This window comes from Mauremys mutica, chromosome 7 (genome assembly GCF_020497125.1).
Source record: "Mauremys mutica isolate MM-2020 ecotype Southern chromosome 7, ASM2049712v1, whole genome shotgun sequence".
Classification (NCBI taxonomy): domain Eukaryota; kingdom Metazoa; phylum Chordata; order Testudines; family Geoemydidae; genus Mauremys; species Mauremys mutica.
In genome coordinates, this window is record NC_059078.1 from 30629690 (window position 1) to 30656325 (window position 26636).

The following is a 26636-nucleotide window of genomic DNA, read 5'->3' on the forward strand; positions in this document are numbered from 1 at the left end:
TCACGGTCACAAGATATCAGACGAGAGGTAAAACCATCCAGGCTGTGTTCACAAAGGACAAGAGTGAACAGTGGCCACGGTTATGTTCAGGGTGCACCCTGCCAAGGTCCCACAGCAGCATTCTCAGGTACTTTCCCTGCACTACATGGGACCACAGGCAGGGTCGGGGGAAAGGGGGCACCGGCCTAGCCAGGCCCAATTGTGTGCTCTAATCCAAGGTGGGTGGGGACAGGCAGGCCAGGGGACAACAGCTAACTGCCCCCTTGCGACCTGAACAAATCCACCAGACAAGCAGGCTCCATTCACCAGCATCCCCTTTAATAAAACACAGCAGGGCGAGTGTAACAACAGAAAACAAAGAGAGCAGTGCGCGAGATTACCATTTACAACCACAGAGACTGCTGGTGCGGGGAGGGGGGGCCCACGGGACGCCTGGGGGGAGGGAGCGGAGGCAGCTGGCCGGCACCTATTTATACAGGATGTCGTAGTGTCCCGGTCTGTACAGTAGATACACCTTGGGCTCCGAGCCCTCTGGGAAGACATGGGGGTTAGTGCCTCCACCCTCGCCCCGGTCCATGTACTCCACCAGGATAGACACGTTCAGGGCCTGAGCCAGGGAGATGATGTGGATGTGGTCGCTCTCTTTGCACATGGGTTCCACCTCCTGGAAGGGATCGAGTGGGACACAGAGGGTTAGGGAGCCCGCCCCACCCTACCTGGGGACTTGCCTACAGATGCTACCAACTTCCTCTCAGGTGGGGCTCAACAGGCCTCCCTCCTCCTCCTCCAGCTCCTATGCAGATCACAAGTTTGTTTTGTCGCAAAGCTCTCCCTGCCTCCAGCTACCTATCGAGATGCCAGTTGGCCAGGGCTCCGCACCCCCTTCCGCCACACAGGGGATTCCTCCCAGGGGAATTACCTAGGGGTCCAACTGAGATCACAAGTCAGTTTGGTCTCAGTGACCTCTCTCACTGGACAGGGGACACCTTTCCGTTCCCTCCAGGGAACAAGCTGGGAATCTTACTCCGATAACACATTTACTGGATCTCAACCCCTCTCCCAAGGGCAGAGCAGGCTAGTCCTGCCCTGTCCCGTCCCTCCCCCTGCCCCAGGAACCAACTGTGGATGCTATTGAGACCACGAGTCAGCTGGGTTTCAGCACCTCCCACCAATCCTCCTCAGACCACAAGTCGGCCAGGTCTCGGCCTTGCTACCCAGAGATCTCCTCGACACAGGGAGGAGTTGGGCTGTAGTTCCCACTCCAAGACAGCTTGGGAGGGACAGGGGCACTCCAGTGCAAAATCATGCCATGGATCTCCCACCCTCAAATTCCTCGTGCTCAGTGTGGTGTCGGCACAGGATTTTGAGAGGGCGGGGAGGGCAAACTCTAGGGTTGGAACCTGCTGCCCCTACCTGCTGGCAGAACTCCTTGATGCTGCGGCCTCCCTCGATGAAGTGCTCGAAGAACTTGCTCTCGCGCTGTAGGTAGCCGGAGGTCAGCAGTCTCAGGTACACCACCAGATAGTCAGAGGTGCTCTGGTCATTGAAGGAGGCCAGGAGCTCGGAGACCGTGATCTGCTTTTCCACTTGCTCTATCAGGTCCATGAACTGGAGGGGCACGTGAGGCTGGGTGTCAGAGGCAGCCCCCTTGCTCCACTGCCCAACCCACCGCCACGAGCTCTCCGAGAGTCAGAATAAACAGGCTGGACTCTGGTCAGTTACAGTGGCACCCATACGCAGTCGAGCTGGTGTCCTCGGCTTAGGGAAACCGAGGGCCTAATGGGGGTGTGTGGGGGGGGGGGGTGGTTTACATGAAGCCGCCCGGGCAGCCTGCAGGAAATCCAAGAATCAAACTCAGGTTTCATTAGTCTCAGTCTGCTCCAACCATCCCATCCCATTTGATGGCATCTGCCCTTAACTCATAAGGGGGTAGGGGTGGAGGGGACGTCACTCACCGTGTTATGGAAATCCTCGATTGTGAACTCTGTGAAGCCCTGGGACACCAGGTCCTCCTTGCTTTTGGCAGAGATCTCCTTGAACCTGCATGAGATGAGATGAGATGGGGTCAGTATGGGCCGGGGGTGTCATAGAGTTTAAGCCGATTCTCCTGATTCCCCAGAATCGGGTCCTGCGCCTTAGGCATCTTTTTAATTTATTTTTTTTACTCACCCAGCGGCGCGGGGGGATCCGCTCCGGGTCTTCAGCAACATTTCGGCGGCGAGGGGTCCTTCGGTGCCGCAGAAGACCCAGAGCGGACCCCCTGCCATCGAAGTGCCGCTGAAGTCCCGGACCGTGGCTGGGTATTCAAATCGGGCCCCGTCGTTCATTAAGCCGGCCCTGCCCCTCTGTCTCACAGGCCACCAACCTCACCCAGCACCCACACGCTAAACTCAACTGCTAGAACTAGAGCAAAGCATTTTAGCCCAGGGAGAGAACAGGAGAGATCAACGGGCCTCTGTGATGGCAGGGAATTAAGGAGGTGAAACGTGTCATTTAATTTCAGAAAGGGGAACTACACAAACATGAGGAGGTTAGTTAAACAGAAATTAAAAGGTACAGAAGAAAAGTGAAAACCCTGCAAGCTGCATGGAAGCTTTTTAAAGACACCATAAGAGGCTCAACTTACATGTATACCCCAAATTAAAAAACATAGTGAGAGAACCAAAGAAGAGCCACTGTGGCTAAACAACAACATAAAAGACGCAGTGAGAAGCAAAAAGGCATCCTTTAAAAAGTGGAAGTTAAATCCTAGTGAGGAAAATAGAAAGGAGCATAAACTCTGGCGAATGAAGTGTAAAAATATCATTAGGAAGGCCAAAAAAGAATTGGAAGAACAGCTAGCCAAAGACTCAAAAAGTACTAGCAAAAAAAATGTAAGTACATCAGAAGCAGAAAGCCTGCTAAACAACCAATGGGGCCACTGGACAATCAAAATGCTAACAGAGCACTCAAGGACAACAAGGCCATTGCTAAGAAAATAAATGAATTCTTTGCATCGGTCTTCACGGCTGAGGATGCGAGGGAGATTCCCAAATCTAAGCCATTCTTTTTAGGTGACAAAACTGAGGAACTGTCCCAGATTGAGGTCTCATTAGAGGAGGTTTTGGAACGAACAAAGAGAAACTACACAGTAATGTGTCACCAGGACGAGATGGCATTCACCCAAGAGTTCTGAAGGAACTCAAATGTGAAACTGCAGAACTCTTAACTGTTGTATGTAACCTATCAGCTTCTATACCAGATGACTGGAGGATAGCTAATGTGACTTCAATTTTTTAAAAAGGCTCCAGTGGTGATCCTGGCAATTACAGGCCGGTAAGACTGACTTCAGTAATGGGCAAACTGGTTGAAACTATAGTACAGAACAGAATTATCAGACACACAGATGAACATGATTTGGTGGGAAAGAGTCAACATGGTTTTTGTGAAGGGAAATCATGCCTCACCAATCTACTAGAATTCTTTCAGGTGGATCAACAAGCATGTGGACAAGGGGGATGCAGTGGATACAGTGTACTTAGATTTGAAGAAAGCCTTTGACTAGGTCCCTTACCAAAGGCTCCTAAGCAAAGTAAGCGGTCGGGGATAAGAGGGAAGGGATAACCGGTAACTGGTTAAAAGATAGGAAACAAAGGGTAGGAATAAATTATCAGTTTTCAGAATGGAGAGAGGTAAACAGTGGTGTCCCCCAGGGGTATGTACTGGGACCAGTCCTACTCAACATATTCATAAATGATCTGGAAAAAGGGGTAAACAGTGAAGTGGCAAAATTTGCAGATGATACAAAACTACTCAAGATAGTTAAGTCCAAAGCAGACTGTGAAGAGCTACAAAGGGATCTCACAAAACTGGGTGACTGGGCAACAAAATGGCAGATGAAATTCAATGTTGACAAATGCAAAGTAACACACGTTGGAAAACATAATCCCAACTATACACATAAAATGAGGGGTCTAAATTAAATGTTACCCGTCAAGAAAAAGCTCTTAGAATCATTCTGGAAAGTTCTCTCAAACATCTGCTCAATGTCGTCGGCGATCCCTCGAGGTCGAGGATGATCTCTTTCACAGGTTTTATTTTTCATGGGTCCTTTGGTGACTGACTAGTCCAGTCCTTGAGTCACAGGCTCATTGGCAGACATTGCAGGTGGTGTTGGAAGACAGGGTTGGCCCGCAATTGCTGCGTGACAATTGTCTTTCCTTTCTTTCTTTTCTGGCATTTTTCTGCAACCAGGGCAAGGCCATTTTCCTCAAAAGTGGACGTTCCCTCTCTGACAAGTCTTCGCCAGTTATCCCTATCCTGGGCTGCTCTCCCGCAGTGCGTGGTGTCAATGCCACATCTCTGGATATTTATCTTGAGGGTGTCTTTGAAGTGTTTCTTTTGGCCTCCCCATTTCCTTTCTCCTTTGGTGAGTTGGGCGCACAGCAGTTGTTTTGGTAAGCGTACATCAGGCATGCGCACACAGTGCCTGCTCCACCTCAGCTGGTGCTGGATAATCAGGGCTTCAACACTGAAGATGTTGGCCTCTGTGAGGACACTGACATTAGTGCAATGATCCTCTAACTTTATGTTGAGGATCTTCCGAAGAAAGTGCTAGTGTTCCAGGTTTTTCAGGAGTTTTCTGTAGGTCACCCAAGTCTTGTAGAGGAGAGTTGGCATTACCACCACTTTATAAACTAAAAGTCTTGCCGGGTATTCAACAATCACAACATCAGAACACTAGTATGTGTTCTGATGTTGTGATTGTTGAACACCCAAAGAAGAAAGTCTGACAAAGGTAAGGCTGGCACAGTGAATTCTGTGCTGAGTCTCAATGTCTATCTCTGCCCTCTCTGAGAGATGGCTTCCAAGATAGGCAAAGTATTCTACATTTTCCAGTTCTTCTTTGTCGCTGTAGCTCTTCCTTGCTGGGTCTGATGATTGACCGGGGACTGGCTGGTGGAGAACTTTTGTTTTGCCAATATTCAGAGATAGCCCTAGGCTTTTATAAGCTTCAGAGAAGCAATTGAGGGCTGTTTGCAGATCCTCCTTTGAGTGCGCAACTACAGCACAATCGTCCGCATACTAGAGTTCGGCTATTGTTGCCAATATTAGTTAGTTCTGGCACGGAGACGAGAAAGGTTGAAGAGGTAGCTGTCAGTCTGATATTGGATGCCAGTGCCCTGTGGTAGACAGTCTTGGGTTAGTGTTTTCATAGCTGCTAAGAAAATGGAGAAAAAGGAGGGTGCCAGTACACAACCTTGTTTTACGCCAGTTCAGATGACAAAGGGCTCAGAGGTAGAGCAACTGCACAGGATGGAGGCAGTCATCTGGTCTTGGAGGAGTCTTAAATTTGCTTGGGCAGGCAAATTTTGACATGATTTTCCAGAGCCTCACAGCTGACAGAGTCGAAGGCTTTGGTCAGACTGATAAAGACCATATACAACTCCTGGTGGTGTTCTTGACATTTTTCCTGGATCAGCCTGGCTGTGAAAATCATGTCAGTGGTGCCTTGTGATGGTTTGAAGCCACACTGGAATCTAGGAGTACTTCCTCTGCAAGAGGGAGCAGGAGATTCAGTAAGATTCTAACAAGAAGCTTCCCAGCGATGGAGATATTTGTGAAGATAAAAGGCCAGTGCCCGCCAAACATCAAGAGTGTGGAGCACACGTTCTCGAGGGAAGGCGTGTGGTTTGGGGTAGAAAGTCAGGAGGTGTACGCACCAGTTGAGGTGGAATGGCAAGGACACCTTGGGGAGAAATTTGGGATGGAGGGACAGGGAGACCCTGTCCTTGTGGAACACAGTGAAAGACATCATGACCGCCAGTTCACTAATGCACTGTGCGGAGGTGACAGCTATCAAAAAGATCACCTTCATGGAAAGATGGGCAAGGGAGCAGGTGGCAAGTGGTTCAAAGGGCAACTTAGTGAGGGCGAAAAGCACAAGGTGAAGGTCCCAGGAAGGAGTAGGCTTCTGGACAGCGTGGAAGGCATTGAGAAGGCTACGAAGGAAGTGGGAGATAGTCGGGTGAGTGAAGATGGAAAACCCATCCACAGAAGGAAGGACAGCACTAAGCGCGGCCAGGTGAATGCGGATGGAGGAGTGGGTGAGGCCTGACTGACAGAGAGAAAGGAAGTAATCCAGGACGATGAGAATGGAGATGGCATGCAGGTGGTGTTGCGCCCAGCCGGTAAAACATTGGCTTGGTAACATGCTTGAGAGGACGAGCATCAGCTATGGGTAAGGATGTCGGGGACCAGGGAGGAGCACGTATGGTGTATGCACAAACCCATCCAAATAGCAGGCCATGAGATGGAGAGGGCCTGGGTTGGGATGTCACAGTTGCCCGTTCGCTTGTGTAAGGAGATCCAAGAGACGGATCGGAGGACGAGCAGAGAGATGTAGGAGATCCGTGTCCCAGTACTGGTGAGGCCAGGCGGAGGCAATAAGGAGAAGGGTCGTGCAGTCGTGCCGCACTTCATGCAGGACTTGAGGGACCAGAGGAATGGACGGGAATGCAAAGCGGAGGCCAGTGATCCAGGACAGGAGAAGGGTGTCACCCTGGGAGCCTAGGCGAAGACCTTTGTGAACATGTAGTAGTGATACCAAAGGGGGGGGGACCCAGAACTGATAGTGGGAATGGCCCACCGTGATTCGGAGGAACTTGCGATGAGTGGGGTAGACATGGGTATGGAAAGTAGGCATCCTTCATATTGACAGCCGCGAACCAGGCTCCACAGGGAAGGGAGGGGAAAATGAGGGGAAGGGTGACCATCTGGAAATGGAATCTGCAGATAAATTTTGTTCAAGAGCTGGAGGTCCAGAATAGGGTAAAGGCTTCCCCCTTTCTTTGGCATGAGACAATAGGGGGAGTAGAAGCCCCAGCCCCAATAGGGGTGCGGGTCGAGTTCTATGGTGCCCTTCCTCAGGAGGGCATCTGCTCCCTCTCTGAGAAGGTGGCAATGCGAGGAAGTGCTCAGGTGCTGCTGGGGTGGACAGCAAGGTGGGAAGGAGAGAAATTCCATAAGGTAGCCCTGGTGGACGATGTCCAGCACCCAGCAGTCAGTGGTAATCTGGGCCCAGTCGTGAGCAAAGGAGATGAGGCGACCCCCAAAAACCACCAGTGGGGCGGTGGGAGGCATAGAGGAAGGAGTCAGAAGGGTTGCTTGGGAGGACATTGCGGAAAGGTAGATGTGGAAGAAGTAGCTGTAGTGGCGGAGCGTGGTCGTTGTGAACATGGGCAACAGAGGGAAGAATCAGGCAGGCGCTGCGGATAAGGCTGGTCTGTGGCATGGGGATGGGTCAGAAGGACGACCCTTGCTGGCGGTGAATGGAGGACGGGGTACAGAGGCCCAGCGACCGGTGTGACAGTCTTTGAGAGAATGCAAAGACCCCCTCCCCATCTTGTCACTGAACAATGTATTTTTCTCAAAGGGAAGGTCCTCCAGGGTGGTCTGAACCTCCTTCTGGAAGCCGCTGGACTGGAGCCAGGAGTCCCGGTGGGGGATGACCCCAGATGCCAGGGAGCAGGACATGGCATCGGTGGCATCCACCACGGCCTGGAGAGCTACTTTAGCCACCAGCCTGTCCTCGTCCACAAGGTGTTGGAAGTCCTGCTGTTTTTCCGGGGTGGGGAGGAAGGCCTGAAAGTCCACCAGCTTAGAGTACAAAAGGAAGTCGTACTTGGCCAGGCTGGTTTGGTAACTCACAATATGGAATTCGCGGCCTGCAGAGTAGATTTTGCGGCCCAGCAGGTCCAACTTTTTGGCGGTCTGGTTGGGTGGAATGGAAATGCTGTGTGCGTGTGTGTTCGGTCACAGCTTGTATCACCAGCAAATTGGGGTGGGGGAGGGTGAAAAGAAAATCCACGCCCTTCGCTGACATGAAGTAGTGGTGCTCTGCCCGTTTCAGGGTAGAGACACAAGAGGCCAGGGTGTGCCAAGTGGCTTGGGCTGGCTGCATGTGGGCATTGTGAACAAAGAGCGCAGTGCGGGAGGGGCCAGGGGTTGCAGGATGTCCAATAATTGGTTTTGTGGATCCTGGACATCTTCAACAGGCAGGTCGAGGGCTGTAGATATGCGCTGAAGCAAGTCCTGGTACTGCACATGATTGGAGCATCGTCAGGGAAACAAAGAGGTGCCCATATTGTCTGGAGGGGGCAATGGCACTTCTGGCGTGGAAACAATCAGAGGCTTTTTGTACACAGAGGGAGGAGCAGTGGGCACTGGAGAAGGGCAGTGATGCAGGCAGAGTGGCACACCTGGGCCCCGGTAGGGGTTCCATGCAGTCCAGTAGGGCCAAGCATGGGAGGTCACCAGGCACTGGCGGTGCCCATGGGTAGCGGAACCACGGATCAGCTGGTGGAGCAGACAGTATGGTTGGTGCCGGTGTTCTGGGCTGTATGACTGGGCAGGTGAGAAGGCGGTGTCCAGTTCTGAGGACCACTCACAGAGTCCAAAGGCAGGTCCGGTAAGGGTGGGGCTGTCAGAGCCGGCAGTACCAACAGTGTAGGGAGGTGAAGGCCAGGCAATCCGAGAGTTTGTCTGAAAGGTCCAGCGGAGAAAGGTGGAGTGGAGCAGCAGGCTGGAGCAGACGGTAGACGAAAGGTGCCTGAAGGTTACGGGGCATGGAGGTGAGCCAGCAAACGGCAGCATGAGTTCAGCCGTGGGCATAAGAGGGGACAGACAGACCAGAGTGCACTGGGCCGGGCATGTGAGTTTGGATGGTCCTGGCGGAGTAGAAGGAGCCGGAGATGACAGTGGCGGATCAGTCACCAGGGCTGGCAGAGGCGCTGTTGGGGGTGCGGTGCCTGGACTTGTGCTGCGTGCGATGCTTCCTTGGAGCAGGAGCATCTGGATTGGTATGTGACTTCTCACCTGACCTGGCACGGCTCGGAGAGTCAACATTGCGCTTGGAGGCGGTCCCCATCAGGGAGCTGCCTTTATGACCATGAGTGTGCTTCTAGTGTGCACAGTGGGCTTTAGCCGGATGGGACGGTGCCACCAGTGCCAGGCAGGAAGGGCCCCGGGTCGTGCTGGCCACCGGTGCCAGGCATCGGCTCTATGGTCGCCTGATCCAATTCCGCACATGGGTGCACTGCCTCCTCCATAAGGAATTTGCAGAAGCAAAGTTTTCTGGTTTCCCAGGTACGAGGTGGGAACGAGCGACAGATGGAGCAGCAGGCGGCGATATGAGTCTCACAAGACAGCAGAGACAGCGTCAGTTCTTGTCTCTTACGGAGAAGGAGCGCGAGCAGAAAGCAAAGTATTTAAAACCGGCTGGACAGGGCATAGTCCTGGGCCAGGAAGAAGCCCCCGGAGGTGAGAAAGTCCAACAGAAACCTAAATAACTAACAATTAACTAACAGACAACTAAGAGCTACAGAAAAACTATATACAATGAACAGAGAGCAGTTCTCTTAGTGAGCTATGAACACTGGGGAACAGGGGTTCTGACTCTAGCCATGCAGCAGTAAGAGGGAACTGGAGCGGCGTCGACCCGCACAGCTCCTAAAGCCTCGGATGCGCCACGCAGTCAACACACAACACACATGCGGGTCAAGGTACTGCTACTATGAACAGTTCCGGCTCCAACTCATGGCACGCATGCACACCCACGTCTGGAATCCACGTAGAGACTATCACTCGAAGAACTGAACCTAGGAGTGCCGACCTTGTGCTGTAACTAAGATGAATAATCAGCATTTGTTTCAAACCCAAAAAGGGAGGGGGGGTCCTTACAATCTAAGGAGTGTCCTCGATTTGAAGAAGATGCCATGCGGCCGGAGCTCTGACTTGGCAGGAGTCACATGCTGGGGCCTTTCCAATCACCCAGCCTGCCCTCCGGGATAGAAGCAGTGATCCGTGCGTGCCAGGCTAATAATCCTCCCTAGCTCTTATATGGCGCTTTTCACTGTCAATCTCGCAGAGCTTTACAAAGGCTGTCAGTATCATCATCCCCATTTTACAGATGGGGCCACTGAGGCCCAGAGCGGGAAGGGACTTGCCCAAGGTCACCCTGGAGGCCAGCAGCAGAGCTGGGAATAAACCCCAGGTCTCCCAAGTCTTAGCCGGGCACTCTCCCCTCGATAAGCCCCCCAGTCTCCCACTGTCCTCATACCACACTGACCCCCCTTGTCGAGGGGGCTGGGGGGAGAGGAGGCAGACTCCCGTCTCCCACAGGGCCCCACCCTACCGTTGCAGCTCCTTGCTGTCCTCCAGTAAGGCCTCCAGATGCGAGAAGCCAAACGCCCGGTAGAAGCAGTTGCCGTCGGGCCGCGTCTTCCGGATGTACGAGTATTTTTTGAGCAGGTCCTGTGCAGAGCCGGGGGGGCATAATTAGGAGGTTAGTGGCCGACAGTGCCACATAAATACTAAGCATTATTACACCTCCTGCTCCTGCCAAAGCCTGGCGGGGCAGGGCAGGGTGGGGGGAGGGACTGTGGGGGGGAAGGCTCAGAATTTAGGGGGTGGGGAGCGGGCAACTTAGAGAGGGGAGTCTGAGGGACAATACCAAGGAGGGGTGACTGGGGGACTGCGTGGGCAGGGAAGGCCAGGATTTTCAAGTGGGGGGAGGGGTGAACCTAGTGAGGATAAGCTGGGGCGGGAGGGAGAGGCCAAGATTGAGGGGCTGGGAGGGAGAGCTCGAGGGGAAGCTGGGGACTATGGAGGGAGAGAGGTCTGGGATTTAGATGTCAGGGTGAGGCAGGCTGGGGCCTGCAATTAGGAGATGGGGGAGCTAGGAGAAGCAGGGGACCTATGTGGGATCAGACAGGGGGACTAAGGAGGAAAGGGCCTGGAGTCATGGGGCTGGGAGTGGAGGGAGGGTCTGGGAGTGTCCGGTTGGTCCCTACCTTGATCTTCTGTTGATAGATATGATCGTCCTCCGCGTACTCCTTGTACAGAACTGACAGCTCCAGTCTGTCCGACACCAGGGGGTTCTGGACGGCGATCTGGAAGGACAATGGGAGGCGCCGTCACACTAGCGGGGGGAAAGGGGGGGTGCAGTGGCCATGGCTCCCCAACCTTGCTACGGAGGCACCCTGAGCTAACAGACACCCAGGGCCTACAGAAGGAGACTTGGAGCTGGCTGCAGTCCCTCCTGGGAGCTGTAGTCTGGCTACCTCATGCCCCCATTCCTCTCCATAGGCCAGGGGACCCCGCTGAACTACATCTACCAATGCACTGCCTTCACCCTCTTGCTGAGCCACTGCCATGCCTCTTGGGAACTGTAGTCCAGGTGGCTCATGCACCTATTCCCCACTATAACTAGGACCCTACCAAATTCATGGTCCATTAATTTCATGATTTCAGCTATTTAAATCTGAAATTTTACAATGTTGTAAGTATAGGGGTCCTGACACAAAAAGGAGTTGTGGGGAAGGTCACAAGGTTATTATGGGGGTGGGGGGTTGTGGTACTGCTATCCTTACTTCAGCACTGCCTTCAAAGCTGGGCAACAGGAGAGCAGCAGCTGCTGGCCAGGAGCCCAGCTCTGACAGCAAAGCTGCTGCCAGCAGCAGCGCAGAAGGATGGCATGGTATGGTATTGCCACCCTTACTTCTGCGCTGCTGCCTGCAGAGCTGGGCGCCTGGCCAACAGATGCTGCTCTCTGACCACCCAACTCTGAAGGCAGCGCAGAAGTAAGGTTGGCAATACTACTCTCCCCCCACATAACTTTATGACCCCCGCTGCCACTCCCTTTTGGGTCAGGACCCCCAATTTGAGAAATACTGGTCTCCCTCATGAAATCTGTATAGTATAGGGTAGAAATCTGTATAGTATAGGGAAAGACCAGATTTCACAGTCCATGATGTGTTTTTCATGGCTGTGAATTTGGTAGCGCCCTAACTGTCACCCAGACTTCCTGGCTGGCATATACCTCCCACGAGGGCCCACAGTCCCCCCTCTATGCAAAAGAATGCAAAAGCCATGGTGCGTCACGGGAGATGCAGTCCAGCTGAAAAGCCCAGCCATAGAGGAGAATGAGAGCATGAGGCACCTGAACTCCAACTCCCATGAGGCACTGCAGCAGCATTTCAGAATCAAAACATTTCAGTTTTCGGACATTCAGGTTGGGATTTTTTGACAGAAACCCCCGCACCACCACATTTTTCCCAGGGAAGAGGAAGTTACTTACTTGTCACTGGAGGTTCTCAGAGACGTGTGGTCCCTATCTGTATTCCACTGAGGGTTACGCATGCGCCACGTGTCCGGAGCCAGAGATTTTGGAAGTAGTTGTGTCTGTTGGTCTGCGTGTGCCCCCTTGCCTCACGCCTCATGGTTTCACCCGAGACGATAAAGGGTGGGGCGGACCAACTGCCTCTCCAGTTCCTTCTGCACCACAAATTGAACAGGTCCACAGCAGAGAGGAAGGAGGGTGGGATGTGGAATACAGATAGGGACCTGTGACAGGGTGCTGGGCAGGAACTCCTGAGCCAGCCCTCTGACACACCAGCTCCAATTAAGGTAGGTAAATTGGAGCTGGCTAGAGAAACCTGCACCTGACTGGCGAATGGGAAATAGCAGACAGCCTAATTAGCCTGGGGCTACATACAGGCCCAGAGGAAGGAAGCAAGGGCGGAGCCAGAGAGTGGAAGGAGAGCGGTAGCCCTTTCCTCCTGGGTGCAGAAGCGGAGAAGTCTGTAAGGCTGGAAACCCAAGCTGTATGTGGTGGGAAGGTGGTGGGAGCGCACACTGTAACTAAACTGCACCCGTGATTGCTGAGCCCCAGGGTCTCTGAGTGGTTTGTGAACGCAGCAGAGGCAGGAGCAAAGGAAGCCCTGCTACACCACCACACCTCTTGAAGAACCCTCAGTTACAGGTAAGTAACCTCCCCTTCTTCTTCGAGTGACAGTCCCTACTGTATTCCACAGAGGGTGATTAACAAGCAGTATCTAATTCAGAAGAGGGTGTGAGGAAGAGGGTGAAACAGCTGAACAGAGGACAGCCATGAAGAACAAGGCATCTGTCAGAGAATCTTGTACCAAAGCGTAATGCGTGGAAAAAGGTATGTCGTCCCCAGTGCCATGTGGCCGCCTTGCATACGTCTGAAAGCGGTACGTTGTGAAGGGCGGCCGCAGTCGATGCTTGTGCTCTTGTGGAATGGGCTCTCACCCCAAGGAGTGGAGGCAGTCCCGATAACAGAGTGTTATGTACCCCAAAATCCATTGTGTGAAGATCACCTGCCCCTTAAGTCTTTCAGCTGTTGTGACAGTCTGGGGACTTCCAGAATGGTCTCGCCCTCTGCAAGCATAAGGCCGGGACCCTGTGGATGTCATGGGAGTGCAGGTACTGCTCCTCCGCTGAGGCCTGTGGCTTCAGAAAGAAAGCAGGTAAGCATATGGGTTGTCTGAGATGAAAGCAGGATACAACCTTTGGCACAAACTTGGGGTGCAGGCACAGGCAATCTTTGTCCTTATGGAACGTGGTGAAAGGGGGGTCTGCCATCATTGCCCCAGTGCGCCTATCCTTCTCGCAGAAGGAACAGCTACCAGGAAGACAACCTTCGTGGAAAGGAGGGACAGGAAGCCAGTGGTAATGTTGAGCGAATGAGGTTGAGGTCCCATTGGGGAGAGATAAGTTGAACGGGTGGGAAGGTTCTGAGGAGGCCCTTCCAAAACCTGGCAGTCAATGGATGTGTACATATGGACTGCCCTTCCATGGTAGGGTGGAAGGCACTGACAACTGCTATATGGATCTTAACGGAATTGAGACTAAGTCCCAACGTCTTCACGGACAAAAGGTAGTCCAGCAGAAGGGAATGTCCACTTCATCAGAGGCTAAACCCCTTGTTGGGCCCAGCAGGCAAAGCACTTCCACTTAGCCCAATAGAAACGCCTCATGGACTCCTTCCTGCTGCTCAAAGGAATGTCTTGTACTGCCGATGAACATTTCATAGCGAAGATGCCCATCCAAAAACTAAGCTCTGAGGTGAAGCATCTGCAGATCGGGATGCCTGATCCTGGCGCCGTGTTGTGAAAGCTGTTCTGGGAAAGCTGGCAGGAGAAGCAGAGGACGAGCTGACATGTGGAGCAACTGTGGAAACCAGAACTGGCGTGGCCAGAACGGGGTGATCAGAATAACCATGGCCTTCTCCTTGATCACATGGAGGACTCATGGCAGGAGCATTAGAGGGGAAAATGCGCAATTGATCTGGTCTGACCAGTGGAGGACAAGGGCATCACTCTGGGAATGGGCGCCAAGCCTCCCCCATCTCCTGGAGCAGTATGTGGTGCACTTGCTGTTGGCGTGGAAGACAAAGAGATCCCTGGTCAGAATCCCCCATTGGCTGAAAATCATAGAATCGTAGGACTGGAAGGGACTTTGAGAGGTCATCTAGTCCAATCCCCTGCACTCAAGGCAGGACTAAGTATTATCTAGCCCATCCCTAACAGCTGTTTGTCTAACCTGCTGTTAAAAATCTTCAATGAGGGAGATTCCACAACTTCTCTGGGTAATTTATTCTGGTGCTTAACCATCCTGACAGTTAAGAAGTTTTTCCTAATGTCCAACCTAAACCACCCTTGCTGCAATTAAAGCCCATTGCTTCTTGTCCAAGCCTCAGAGATTAAGGAGAACAATTTTTCTCCCTCCTCCTTGTAACAACCTTTTATGTACTTGAAAATCGTTATGTCCCCTCTCAGTCTTCTCTTCTCCAGACTAAACCAACCCAAGTTTTTCGATCTTCCCTCATAGGTCATGTTTTCTAGACCTTTAATCATTTTTGTCACTCTTCTCTGGACTCTCTCCAATTTGTCCATATCCTTCCTTAAATGTGGTGCCCAGAACTGGACACAATACTCCAGTTGAGGCCACATCAGTGCAGAGTAGAGAGGAAGAATTACTTCTCGTGTCTTGTTCACAACACTCCTGCTAATACATCCCAGAATTATGTTTGCTTTTTTTGCAATAACGTTAAACAGGAGTCAACAGTGTAACCTGTGATCCACTATGACCCCCAGATCCCTTTCTGCAGTACTTCTTCGTAGGCAGCCATTTCCCATTTTGTAGGTGTGCATCTGATTGTTCCTTCCAAAGTGGAGTACTTTACTTCAGACCATTTCTCCAGTTTGTCCAGATCATTTTGAATTTTAATCCTATCCTCCAAAGCACTTGCAACCCCTCCCAGCTTGGTATCGTCCACAAACTTTATAAGTGTACGCTCTATGCCGTTATCTAAATCACTGATGAAGGTATTGAACAGAATCAGACCCAGAACTGATTCCTCTGGAACCCCACTCAACATGCCTTTCCAGTCTGAATGTTGTTGACCATGGTGCTGTAAAGCTCCCGCTCGTGACTGGCCACAAATGTCCTGCTGAGAGAATCTGCAATCATGTTCTGAGCCCCTGGAAGATAAGCTGCTGACAACAGGATCTTGTGGGCAATGGACCAATCCCATAGATGAACCACTTCTGCAGAGAGTGTAGTCGACCTTGTGACCCCATGCTTGTTGATGTAATAAACAATGGTGATGATGTCAGACATGACGAGAACACAACGCAAGCGAACAGATGGAAGAAATGCATGACATGCTCACCGTAACACCCGAAGCGCCAGGATGTTGATGTGTATTCTGGATTCCCAAGGGGTCTGGGTCTCTTGCATCACATGCTCCCCCATGTGGGCACCCCATCCGGAGAGTGATGCATCCATGATGATAGTCGTGTCTGATGAAGATGAGAGGAACAGCATCCCGGCAAAGACCTGTCTTGGGTACGTCCACCACTGGAACGAGGAGAGCACCTTGGGAGGCACTGACAGCAGAAAGTCTGTGGTATATCCTGTGGGTGACTAGACTTTTGGAGCCACAGCTGAAGTCGGCGAAGTCAGAGGTGAGCGAAAGCAGTGACGTATGTGCAGGCTGCCACGTTGCCAAGGAGGGATAGGCAAGTCCTGACAAAACAGAAGAACTGTTGACTACTTTGATGATGAGTTCCTGCAGGGTCTGGAACCTGTCCCACAGTAAGTAGGCTTGTGCTGAGACTGAGTTGATGGAGGCCCCTATGAAATGCAGGGATTGCATGGGAACCAAAGTTGATTTTTCAACACTGACGCTTACCCCCAGGGAAGAAAGTAGCCTGAGTAACATGGAGGTTGAGGCTCAACCCTCGTCCCTGGATCGTGCTGGTAGCAGACAGTCATCAAGACAGGGGAATATAAGGACCTCGTGACGCCAGTGGTGGGCCACTATGACAGAGAAAATTTTGGCGAAGACCTGTGGAGCAGTGGTGAGTCCAAACGGTAGGACTCCATATTGGAAGTGTTCAGGGCCTACTGTGAATGTCAAGAATCTCCCCATCTATACAAAAATAGGTGCCCTGAATAACGAGAGCCATAAAACACATGCCTCTTTCTACGGAGGGTGTGATGGCTGCTAAGGTGACCATACAGAACTTTGGTTTGCATATAAAGCAATTGAGGCGTCGGAGATCCAGGATTTATCTCTACCCGCCCTTCTTCTTGGGTACTAGAAAATAAGTGGAATAGAACCCCACACCCTAATAGAGCACGTTCCTCCAGATTATTGCTCCCCTTTGCAGTAGACAGTTGACCTCTAGAGCGAAGATGATGTCGTGAGAGTGGTCCCTGAGGAGGGGCTGGGGCAGAGGTGAGGTAGTGTCATTAACTCAATCTTATAGCCATGTTGAATGACATCCAGGACCCACCTGTTCATTGTTGTCGCACTCCAAGCTGGTAAAAAGATGTCCACCAGGCAGAGAAGGAAGGCAAGCGGCTGGACCTTATGGGTCGCACGGTCTTCTCGTCGGCTAGCCTCCAATTTCAGATATTGAACTACCAGGCCTTATTGGCCAAATATGACTTTCTCAACTGAAAGTAAAGTCCTCCAATTTACTGTAGTTGCGACCCAGAAGGTCCAACCACTTGCCCTCCTTGTCCACCAGGGTGGCGCATGGGTGCTGCTGCCTGGCCTACTCAATTGCCACTTGGATCCTGAGAGAATTGGGTGGGGGTGAGAGAACATAAACTCAGATCCCTTAGCTGGGTATGCCTAATGGTACAAGCCAGCTAAAGAATGGCATCGTTGATTAGTAGAGAAACCCTGGTCGGTACCAGGATCTGAATGTCGGTACCAAGGCCAGAAGGCTGTCCAGAAGCTGATGCTGTTTGTCCCATACTTCCCTCCAGTGGTATATGAAGAATCTGTGTAGGAAGTCCTGGGATTGGTGAAAGTAATCTGGGGGTGAGGGGGCGGAACCAAGGTCACTGTTGTGTCTGGAGATGACGGAAATCATTCCTGTTCCGGCAGTACCAGACTGAGCAGCTCATTCTCCAAAACCAGTTCCAAACATCTACTCAAGGATGCCCAAAGCAGGGATGGGGTGAACCCTCTCTTGCTGATTGGGAAGGCTCTGAAAGTGGATATTGAGGCCAATATGGCCAACAGGATGGATCCACCGGATGCTGCGGAGAGCCCCACGGAGCGAGGTACCAGTGGCTTCTCTGCTGGGGTAGAGGATGGGTGGGAGTCCCAGGGAGGGCTGTCAGGTGGCAGGGGTGTGGAAAGCGGTCAGGGCAGTCAGGGAGCAAGGGGGTTGGATGGGGGCAGGAGTCCCAGGAGGGGGTGGTCAGGAGACAAGGATGGGTTGGGGATTCTGAGGGGGGAAGTCAGGGTGCAGGAAGTGGGAGGGGGTGGATGGGGGCGGGGGCCAGGCTATTTGGGGAGGAATAGCCTTCCCTACCTGGCCCTCCATACAGTTGCGCAACCCCAATGTGGCACTCTGGCCAAAAAGTTTGCCCACACCTGCTGTAGAGGAAGGTATGGAGACCTCATTTCTTCTGGAGCAAAAAGTACATGAGGCCCAGGCGCTGTCTCCAACCTCCCCAGTGTTAATGGCACGCACCTGGAACGGTTTTGAAATCGATGGTTCTGTTGACTTAGAGGTGGCTAATTTGGAAGGTGTGCACAGCTTGGTACTGGCGAATCCACTGGTCTGTGCGATTTCTTGTCACGCTTGTGAGCCTTGGAATGTGCCACTTCTCCATGGCTGGAACTCGTGGAAGGCACAATGCCCTTCTTGGGTCTGGAGGAAGACTGACTGCCATACTTATGCGCATGCTTCCTTGCCTCCCAACTAGGCTCCAGCATGGGGTCCATAGTACTGTTACTGGCAGAACCGGACTCGATCTCTGCAGTTGGAGGTGCACTCCTGGATTTCTCAGGCTGATGTACAGGAGGGGTTCCCCAGCCTGGATCCGACTGCAGCCTCATGGCGACCTCCATGATGTGCTTTTTGAGGCAGAGATCCCAGCCTTCTCAGGTATGCCTTAGGAAGGACAGACAGATACCGCACCTGGATGAAATGTGGGCTTCTCCCAAGGATCAGAGCAGCATTGGTGCTCGTCGCTGACTGAGAATGAACACGGGCAGGAGACGCAGATCTTGAACCCTGGAGTCTTCGGCATAATCCAGTACCCGGATGCGGGTGCTGGATTGGGTGGGAGGGACTAGTAACAGATTCTCCAAAATCTCTTATCTCCTAAAAACTACTACTAAACGCTAAACTACAGTTGAAAAACAACGAGAATAAAACTAACTATGTACAATTCAAATCCTGTTTATTTTCAAGTGTGTCAGAGATGAGAGGACACTAGTAGCTCTGACTTGCGATGGTGAGAAGGAACTGGAGACGCAGTCGGTCTGCCCTGTCCTTTGTCGCCTCAGACGAAACCATGAGGCAAGGGAAGGGTGCATGCCCAGACCAACAGACGCTAATACTTTCAAGACCTCTGGGCACACAGTGCATGCGTAAACCCTCAATGGACTACAATAGGAACTATCACTCAAAGAAGCAAATGATGCTTTTTGCGGAAAAATCTGTTGTCAGAAACCTGATTTTTTTATGGAAGAGTGTTTTGATGGAAAATTTTCAATAAGCCCTCATGAGCCCCTCACACCAGTACACAGTGCCCCCATGCTGCCTAGCACCCTTGGACTAGGAGCCCCAATAACACCTCCTCTAGCCCACAGGGGACTCCTCCCAGTCCCATCTCTTCCTCCACCCCTCTGCCCCTAGGGCCCTGACAATCCACCAGCCCCATCTATTCCCACGCCCCACCAAGCCTAAGTCCACCTCAGAGTCCCAACCACCCCCTACTGCCCTCCCCTAGATATGGATCCCAGGCCCCAGGAGTCCTGACACCTGTACCTATGCTCCCAGTTTCCTGTGGAGCCAAAGGATGGAGATGGGGGTGAAGGACAGCTGCGTCCTCATAGGTTAGCGGTGGGAGCCATTTGCTCTCATCTGAGCAGCTGCAGGTTAGGGAGAACATGACTAAGGCTACATGCAACCCCTGTGGGTGAGATTTGCAGGGTTAGCATAGGGAGGGCAGCGGCCAGGTACCAAAACCCCAACATCCCAGAGGCTGGAGATGGAACGTGAAACTACCAGAAACTGTGAAGGGAGAGCACGGACACAAAGGCCCCTCTGAGATCCACCCACTGACCCCTCTTAGATCTGGCAGACTACTTTCCCCTACACCCAACAACCCTCTGAAGCCTCACCTCCTGCTGGATGCGATCCTGCTGAGCCATGATGGCTTCATCGTACGCCAGACAATTAACTCCTGGAAGAGAAGAAGACATGGAATGAGATGCTTATTCCACACCAGCTGCACCCCAGCCAGTTTAGACCCCCATGGTCTCCAGTCTCAAATGTCAGCCCCCACATCTTAGGGGTCACCATCCTGCCATCAAGATGAGTTCCCCAAGGTTCAGTCTCAATTGACCTTTGCTCCCGTCGCCCTTCCCCCACGCTGGGATGGCTAACGCTGCCCGAGACAGAACTCCATCCGCGCAGCTCGAGAGGGAAGGCTAGTCCTTCAAGTCAGGTTACTGGGCTGAGATTCAGGAGATGTGGGTTCAGTTTCTGGCTCCGCCATAGCATTTGGGCGAGTTGTTTCATCTGCCTGGGCCTCCAGATACTCCCTCTGCAAAATGGGCTAATGAGCCATCCTCTGCTATTAGGCTCTGAGCCCTCTGGGGACTCTCTCTCGCTAGGTGTCTGTGCACTGATCAGCATGATGGGTTCCCTGATTTCAGTCAGGGGAGGTGGGAGGGGGTCCTGTCCAGTTCCCAGCCCAGTGGGCCCTCCTCCCTCAGTACTGATCAGGGAAACCTGCACAGCGCTCAGCTCAATGGGGTCCCCGATCTAGGTCAGAGATCAATTTGTGCATCATATTGCCAAAATGAGCCATTTCCCTTTGAGGGTTAATTTTCGAGTTCCGACAACAAATATTCTCCCGGGAGAAGGTAGAGCAAACAGAATAACCCCAACGCAAGGAAACCAACACTGACCCGGAAGCTGAGACACCAAACAGGGCTTGCTTTACAAATTCCTTCTGTAACACAGATATTCTTCTTATTCAGTAAGAAGTGTAGCTGTAACTAATCAATGCATCTCTCTGTGTGCAGCTCCAGCCAGTGGCCTCTGCAGAGGTCAGAATTTGTCTTTTTAAGCTCAACTCATTACAGGGACAAGTAGCTCTTTAGCAGACAGAAACTGAAGCTATTGTTTGTAAATATCATTAAGCAAATCCATTATGCTTTTGCTATAACATGCATTGCAGATATTAAGGTGGTACCGTCAGCTTCTAAACAGCCACGCTTCTGTCCACAAAAGTTTGGCACAACTAGCAGCTAAGATTTGAGGGTCTTGTTGACGCACAATAGTTGTGTCGATTTAACTAAAGGCATCAATTTTTAACAGCCCCAGGGATTAAGGATTGACACAAACTCCCCAGCAAAGTGATGGATTCTCCATCTTAACACTGGAGGCCTTTCTGGAAGAGGCTTGAGTCAGCTATAAGCAATTGGGCTAAATACGGAAGGAAGTGGGTGAAATGACCTGACCTGTTCTATACAGCTCAGACTAGAGGATCTCATGGTCCCTTCGGGCCTTGCACTCTATGAATCACTAACTACACTGGTATAGCTAAAGCAGCACCACCCCTAGTGTGGATGCAGTTATACCCAGTATACAGGTGCTTTACTCTGGCATAATTTATTCCTGGACAGAGGACTGAAAGGACCTCTTGGGCATGGCCTCCAGGACCTGCTAGTGCAGGCAGCCCCATGCTATCATCCAACTCAGAAACGTATCCAGGTCCATCTTCAAACTAGTTGGGGTGTTTGCTCCCCACTGCTCCTATGGGGAGGCTGTTCCAGAACCTCCATTGACGGGCGGAAGCCGCCTTCTCATTGCCAGCCTCCAACAATTCCTGGCCAGTTTACCCCATCAGCTCTTGTGCCAACACTGTCCTTTAGCTTCAGTAGTTCTTCTCCCTCCTTCGGGTTAACCCCCTGGTGCATTCATGGAGTACAAACAGATCCTCCCTCAGCCTTCATCTGGGCAGGCTAAACAACGGGACTGTAAAAATCACAGAAATTGCAGGGGGATTCGAGGGCAAAGTTGGATTAAAGCCCCTGGGCCTCAAGCAAATGATCCCTTCTCCTAGCCTGAAAATCTATGAGTAATAAACCACAATAGTGTGATATCCGAAATTACATCAACTCATCGAGCCAGATCCTTAGCTCGTGTAAATGGCCCTAGCTCAGCACGAGTCCCTAGGGCTACGGCAATGTACACCAGGTGGGGATCTGGCCCATTGAAACCGTTCTCCCAGCCTCCCTCTACAATCTCCTCTACATCCCGCAACATGATGTCACCCCTCTTTTACAGATGGGGAAACTGAGGGGTAATAATTTTGAGCAAGGCTTGGAACCCTGAGCTTCACCTCAAACATGTCTTCCAAAGATGACTAATTTTCGGGTGTAAACAGCTTCCTATTTATCACTGCTACCCATCCGCCTCTCAGTGCTGTCTGGCTTAGTTCAAAGACAGAGACGAGCTTTGCCAGCTCTGCAGGAAGATGAGAAAGCAATTTGGGTCCGTTCCATTGCATACATCACTGGCAGACGGGAGTCCTCAAGTCTGACTCCCAGCCCAACGGCATGCATCCCTGCTAATTCAGTACAGGTCCCTCTCTTTCTCTGCAGAGGCCACATAACACAAGGTGGAAAGAACCACATGGGGTACACATGCCCCCATTTTTCTCACTACACTGAGGAAGAACCAGGATACCCCACAACAAGAGCCTTCCCCAGAGCAGATCTAGCCGGACCACAGCCCTATTTTATCAACAGAACCATCTGGATCAGAGTCCAGAACTTTTCTTGCTGATCTGAACCGGTACTGACTCTATTGGGGACATCTCAACCGAAATAGCCTTTATTCTGCAAGAATTTAAACTGTGTCTATCAGTAATACTCTGGGGGCAAGGACTGCACTTAAAGGGGGCAAAACTGATTGGGAAGCTACTGGATAGAGAGAGAGGGAGTCTGTTTTCTTCTCCCCCAAGCCACCCCGGATGCCCCTCGTTATGCAGAGCCATCGCTTTTTCTAACAGTCCCCCCTCCACCTTTAAACAAACAATTAAGACATTATTTATTGCTCTCAGTCAGGGACGGTCCAAGCAGGGTTTTAAGCGAAACCATCTGGGATGCTTGATGGGAGTGGGGGGATGTGGGGTGCTGGCTTTTGAGGAGGCAGGAGGTAATCAGAGGGTACTGGGGCTAGGTTAAGGGAAGGATGTGCTGATGGGAACTTTAGGACTCCCTTGCAACAGGTGATTTGGTTTGGAGGTTCTTCCCCCCACATCAGGTTTCCTAATCCTCACCACATGGCAGTAAGAAGCATGCAACCAAGTGGAGGGAATGTCCTCAGGAGCCCAGAGACAGATCCTGCCTCACTGGGAAGTCAGGATTGGCGTGGGCACAGACCCGGCTGCCAGGGTGTGGAGCAGGTTGATGTGGACTGTACATAGGTCGGAGTGTGGGGGCCAGGTCTCTAGACCTCAGGGAACAGATAGTGGGAATCCTGTCCCCCGTAGGGACGGTGGTGGAGATGGAGATCATATCTCTCAGAGAGGTGCTGCCGGGAGTGGGGTGCATACAGCCAGTGAAGGAGCAAAGTAGGATGTATATTAAAGTGTAATGAGCGGGGTGGGGATTCTCATTGCCAGGGCTGGGGAGGAACCTGTCTCCAGGGCCCCTGCTGATGGAGGAGTGGGGCAGGGCAGGCTATAGCATGCACTGTAGTGAGACTGGGGAATCCTGCATCACATGGGCAACCACATCTCTAGCCTTCAGGGCACAAATGGGGCTGGATCCTGCTCCTGGGGATGCTAAGGGTGGTGTGTGCTGATTGCTACCTTTGCAGGAGCTGGGCAGAATGGGTTGGTGCACATTGGGAAGGGAGGGAGCACAGCACTAGGCCTCAGGACACTTTGTGGAGAGTCCTGTCTTTGGGATGCAAGGGACACCCTGTATACTTGGAAGAGAAGGGAGTTGGAGGCAAGGGGGTGACCTTTTCCCTGGGGATTATGCAGGGGGGGTGGGGAAGTTTCCAATCCCTGCTGATTGTGGTTGGGGACAGAGAGCAGCTTCTAGGAGACTTGGAGGAGGAGGCAGATCCTGTGTGCATTGGGGGAGTGGTTTGAGATCTATGGGGAGGCCTTTCCTGGAGAAGGGGGATCATGACCCCAGGGGATGTTTGGAGGCAGATCCTGTGTGCATGTGAGAGTTGTGAGACTTAGGGTAAGGGGAGGCGTTTCCTCTGGTGAGAACTGTGGGGTGCAGCTCCTAAGAGGAAGCAGGTGTGTGATTTGGAGTAGGACAATCCTCTCCTATAAGGGGTAAAAGATGTCTGGGATTTGGGGAAAAAAACATTTCTCTGGGTTTGGGGTGAGGGGAGGAGTTCTCTGTGGGGGAAGGAGGGTCCTGTACCTTGGGAGAAGGTTGGGGGGAAAGTGGTTCCTGTGGAAGAGGAGGTGAAGTGGGCAGCTGAGCGACTCTGGGGAAGGGACCTTTTCTCAGAAGTCTGGGGAGCCAGTTCTGGGAAGGGGTACTTTAGGGGGAAGGACAGAGTTTCCTATGGGGGATGCTTGCAGGGGAGGGAAGCAGAGCCAGAATCTGGGGGGCAGGGAAGGATTTCCCTGTAGGGGGCTGGGCTCTGGGGGAGAGAAGCCTGCCCTGGATTCAGGGCAAACCTTGTCTCTGCGGTCGGGGGGCCTGGGCCATGGGGAGGAACCTTTCCCTGGGCAGGGGAAGCCAGGCCTGAGGGGGAGGTAGAGCCGAGGTTCCTGTCTCTCTAACGGGGTCCCCGCGCCACCCTGCCCCGCCCTCTGTTACGGGGGCAGGGCCGCATTCCGCCGGGGGCTCCGGGGGTCCTTGTCCCTCCCCACGGGGGGTGGCAGGGCCTTGTCTCGGGCTGCGGGTATTGCCGGGTCCGTCTCTCTCCAGGGGTCTCGCCCCTCCCCCTGCAGTGCCTTATGGGGGGGCTCCCCGGCCACCCCTCCCCCCCCATTACCATCCGTGTCCCCCCCCAGCGGCTCCGGCTTCTGCAGAGGCTCCTCCGCCGCCATCTTTGAGCTGCAGCCCGCACCCAGCAAGCGCTTCCGGGGCACATCGGGCCCCAACGCCGGAAGTACTTTGGCCCGGCCCTAGCAACCGCCCCTAGCAACGCCCCCTGTGGCAACTAGACCCCTCCCCCTTAACACAACCTCAGGGTAGGCCCACCACACTGATGGAGCTCGAAGGAGGGGTTTTGGCGCCATGGTAACAGGATGACACCCCATGCATCATTAGCATGCATGGTGATGTCATTGTGTGACATCACAGCATCCTGCTCAAGCCACTCTTCTGTACCATTGTGACATAATCATGACACCACAGTGGCCCCATTAAACCTATCATTGATGTGCCATTGTGATGCCCTCATGTAACATCAGGGGCCTCGCATCAACCCATCTCCTGTAACTATGACACCCTCACATGACATCACAGCAGCTTCGTGACACCCCTATTCTTGTGCCCTTGTGATGCTATCGGGACCTTATGACAATGCACCCTCATGCCATCAAAGCACCCTTGCATCAAAATGCCATTACTGTATCATTATGACATCATTTAACATCACAGTGGCCTCATACAAACCCACCTGCAACAGGCTGTGTTGCTATGACATCATGTGACATCCTGGCTGCCTTGCATCCACTTCCATTAGTGTGTCACAGTGCTAGGACATCATCATGTGACAGCAGTCTAGCATCAATCCACTATCACATCATTATGCAACATCTCAAGGGGCTCCCTTGACCTGACTGTCACATCCCTTTGTGAGGACACTATATGTTATGAGGTCATAGTCTTACCCCACTTCAGCTCCCACTGTCACTGTCACATTGTATCTTTCTCCCATCAGCCCCATCATTGTGTGACATTGCTTCAGCACCATGTGATGTCACAAACACCTCACTACGTTAATGTGATGCTGGCAGACCAGGTGCCAACTCATGCTCCTGGGAACTATGGTCATACAAATAATAGATACAGGGAAATTGTTGTCCCAATCTCTTAAACACAAGAAGGCAACAACAGTCAAAGGAACCAAAATGAGGGAAATTAAAAAGTGAGCAAAGGAAATCAAGACTGCATGTTTTTCCAGCAGATTTGCTCTCACTCAACCAGGAATTCATTCAGGGCAGTCCTCCAGCCTGTGCGATTCCAGAGGTCAGACCCGATCACCACAATAACCCCTTCTAGCCTCAAATTCCACATTGCTGTTCATCTCAAGCCAGAAAGAATTGTGAGAACTGGATCCCCACCTCCCACAATTCCCTGAGGGGGAGTGCTGCTGGTATCCCACAATCCACTTCCACAATGCCCAGAAGCCTATGGCACAAAAGCCCACTAGAATACCAACCTGTACTACTGCTAGAGGGTGTGAAAAAAATGGGGCCACTTATTGGGGGGAGGTGCACAGCAGGGGTAGAGTCTTGTCATCCTACTGGCTGCACATCTTTTCCTGATGCACATTTCTACTGGGAGGCCAGCCCTGACAAAAGCAGCCATGTGTGCACACATACAGCACCCAGGAAGGTACTACTAATGCTGCCCAGTGGCCTAAGAGTGCCAACCTGGGTGTAATTCCAATACCTCAGGGCAGATCTACCCTGACATTAGACTTGTGGAAAGGCCTAAGGTACCACATAGCATTAGTAGAGACAGGAGGGGTATTTTAAGATGACATAGGTAATAAAATCTCTTTAATATGAGCATACTTTTCCCTACAGCTTTCCTTGGAATTGACACCACCCTAGTGAGAGAGTCAGGCCTTGCAGGATAAAGTTTTCAAGTCACCCAACTGCTTTTCAGATTTGTTTTTTTTTTTCAAAACTCAGTGGGATTCAGGAACTTAAGAGACAGATTTCCAAAAGGCAGCTTGGGAGCCTAGTGGGTAGAAGACTGGACTGGGACTCAGAAGAACTGCAGTCTATCAATCAAACTGCCACTAACCTGCTGGGTCATGTTGGGCAAGTCATATCCCCTCCTGGGGCTTTAGTTTCCCCAGCTGTACACTAGGGAGGGTAATACCAACTTCTTTTGTAAAGCAATTTGATGTTAACAGATGAGACCTACAATTCATAAGTTCAAAAAGGCAGAAGGGACCACCTAGTCAGAGTGCATAACAACCCACGGGGCCTGCTTGAATTAGTTCCTGGTTGAGCTAGAGCAGATCTTGGGCTGGGAAGAAAACCAAATCACATCACAATTTTTGATGCAACAGCCATGA

At 52.0% G+C, this 26636-nt stretch overlaps 1 protein-coding gene across 3 annotated transcripts; it reads right to left on the reverse strand.

Moving 5' to 3' along the window:
- Positions 1-297: 297 nt before the first annotated feature.
- On the reverse strand, positions 298-25053 carry OTUB1 (OTU deubiquitinase, ubiquitin aldehyde binding 1). 3 transcript variants are annotated; one of them, XM_045024550.1, is made up of 7 exons: positions 25002-25053; positions 19508-19569; positions 10833-10931; positions 10175-10293; positions 1956-2040; positions 1414-1608; positions 298-664 (listed from the first exon to the last, which is right to left on the reverse strand). In XM_045024550.1, the coding sequence occupies exons 1-7, from the start codon at positions 25036-25038 to the stop codon at positions 467-469; spliced, it is 795 nt and encodes a 264-aa protein (XP_044880485.1). In that variant the 5' UTR covers positions 25039-25053; the 3' UTR covers positions 298-466. The 3 variants fall into 3 exon arrangements, with proteins under 3 accessions (XP_044880485.1, XP_044880484.1, XP_044880486.1); XM_045024549.1 differs by lacking the exon at positions 25002-25053 and adding an exon at positions 24372-24511; XM_045024551.1 differs by lacking the exon at positions 25002-25053 and adding an exon at positions 20300-20319.
- Between the last annotated feature and the right edge of the window lie 1583 nt (positions 25054-26636).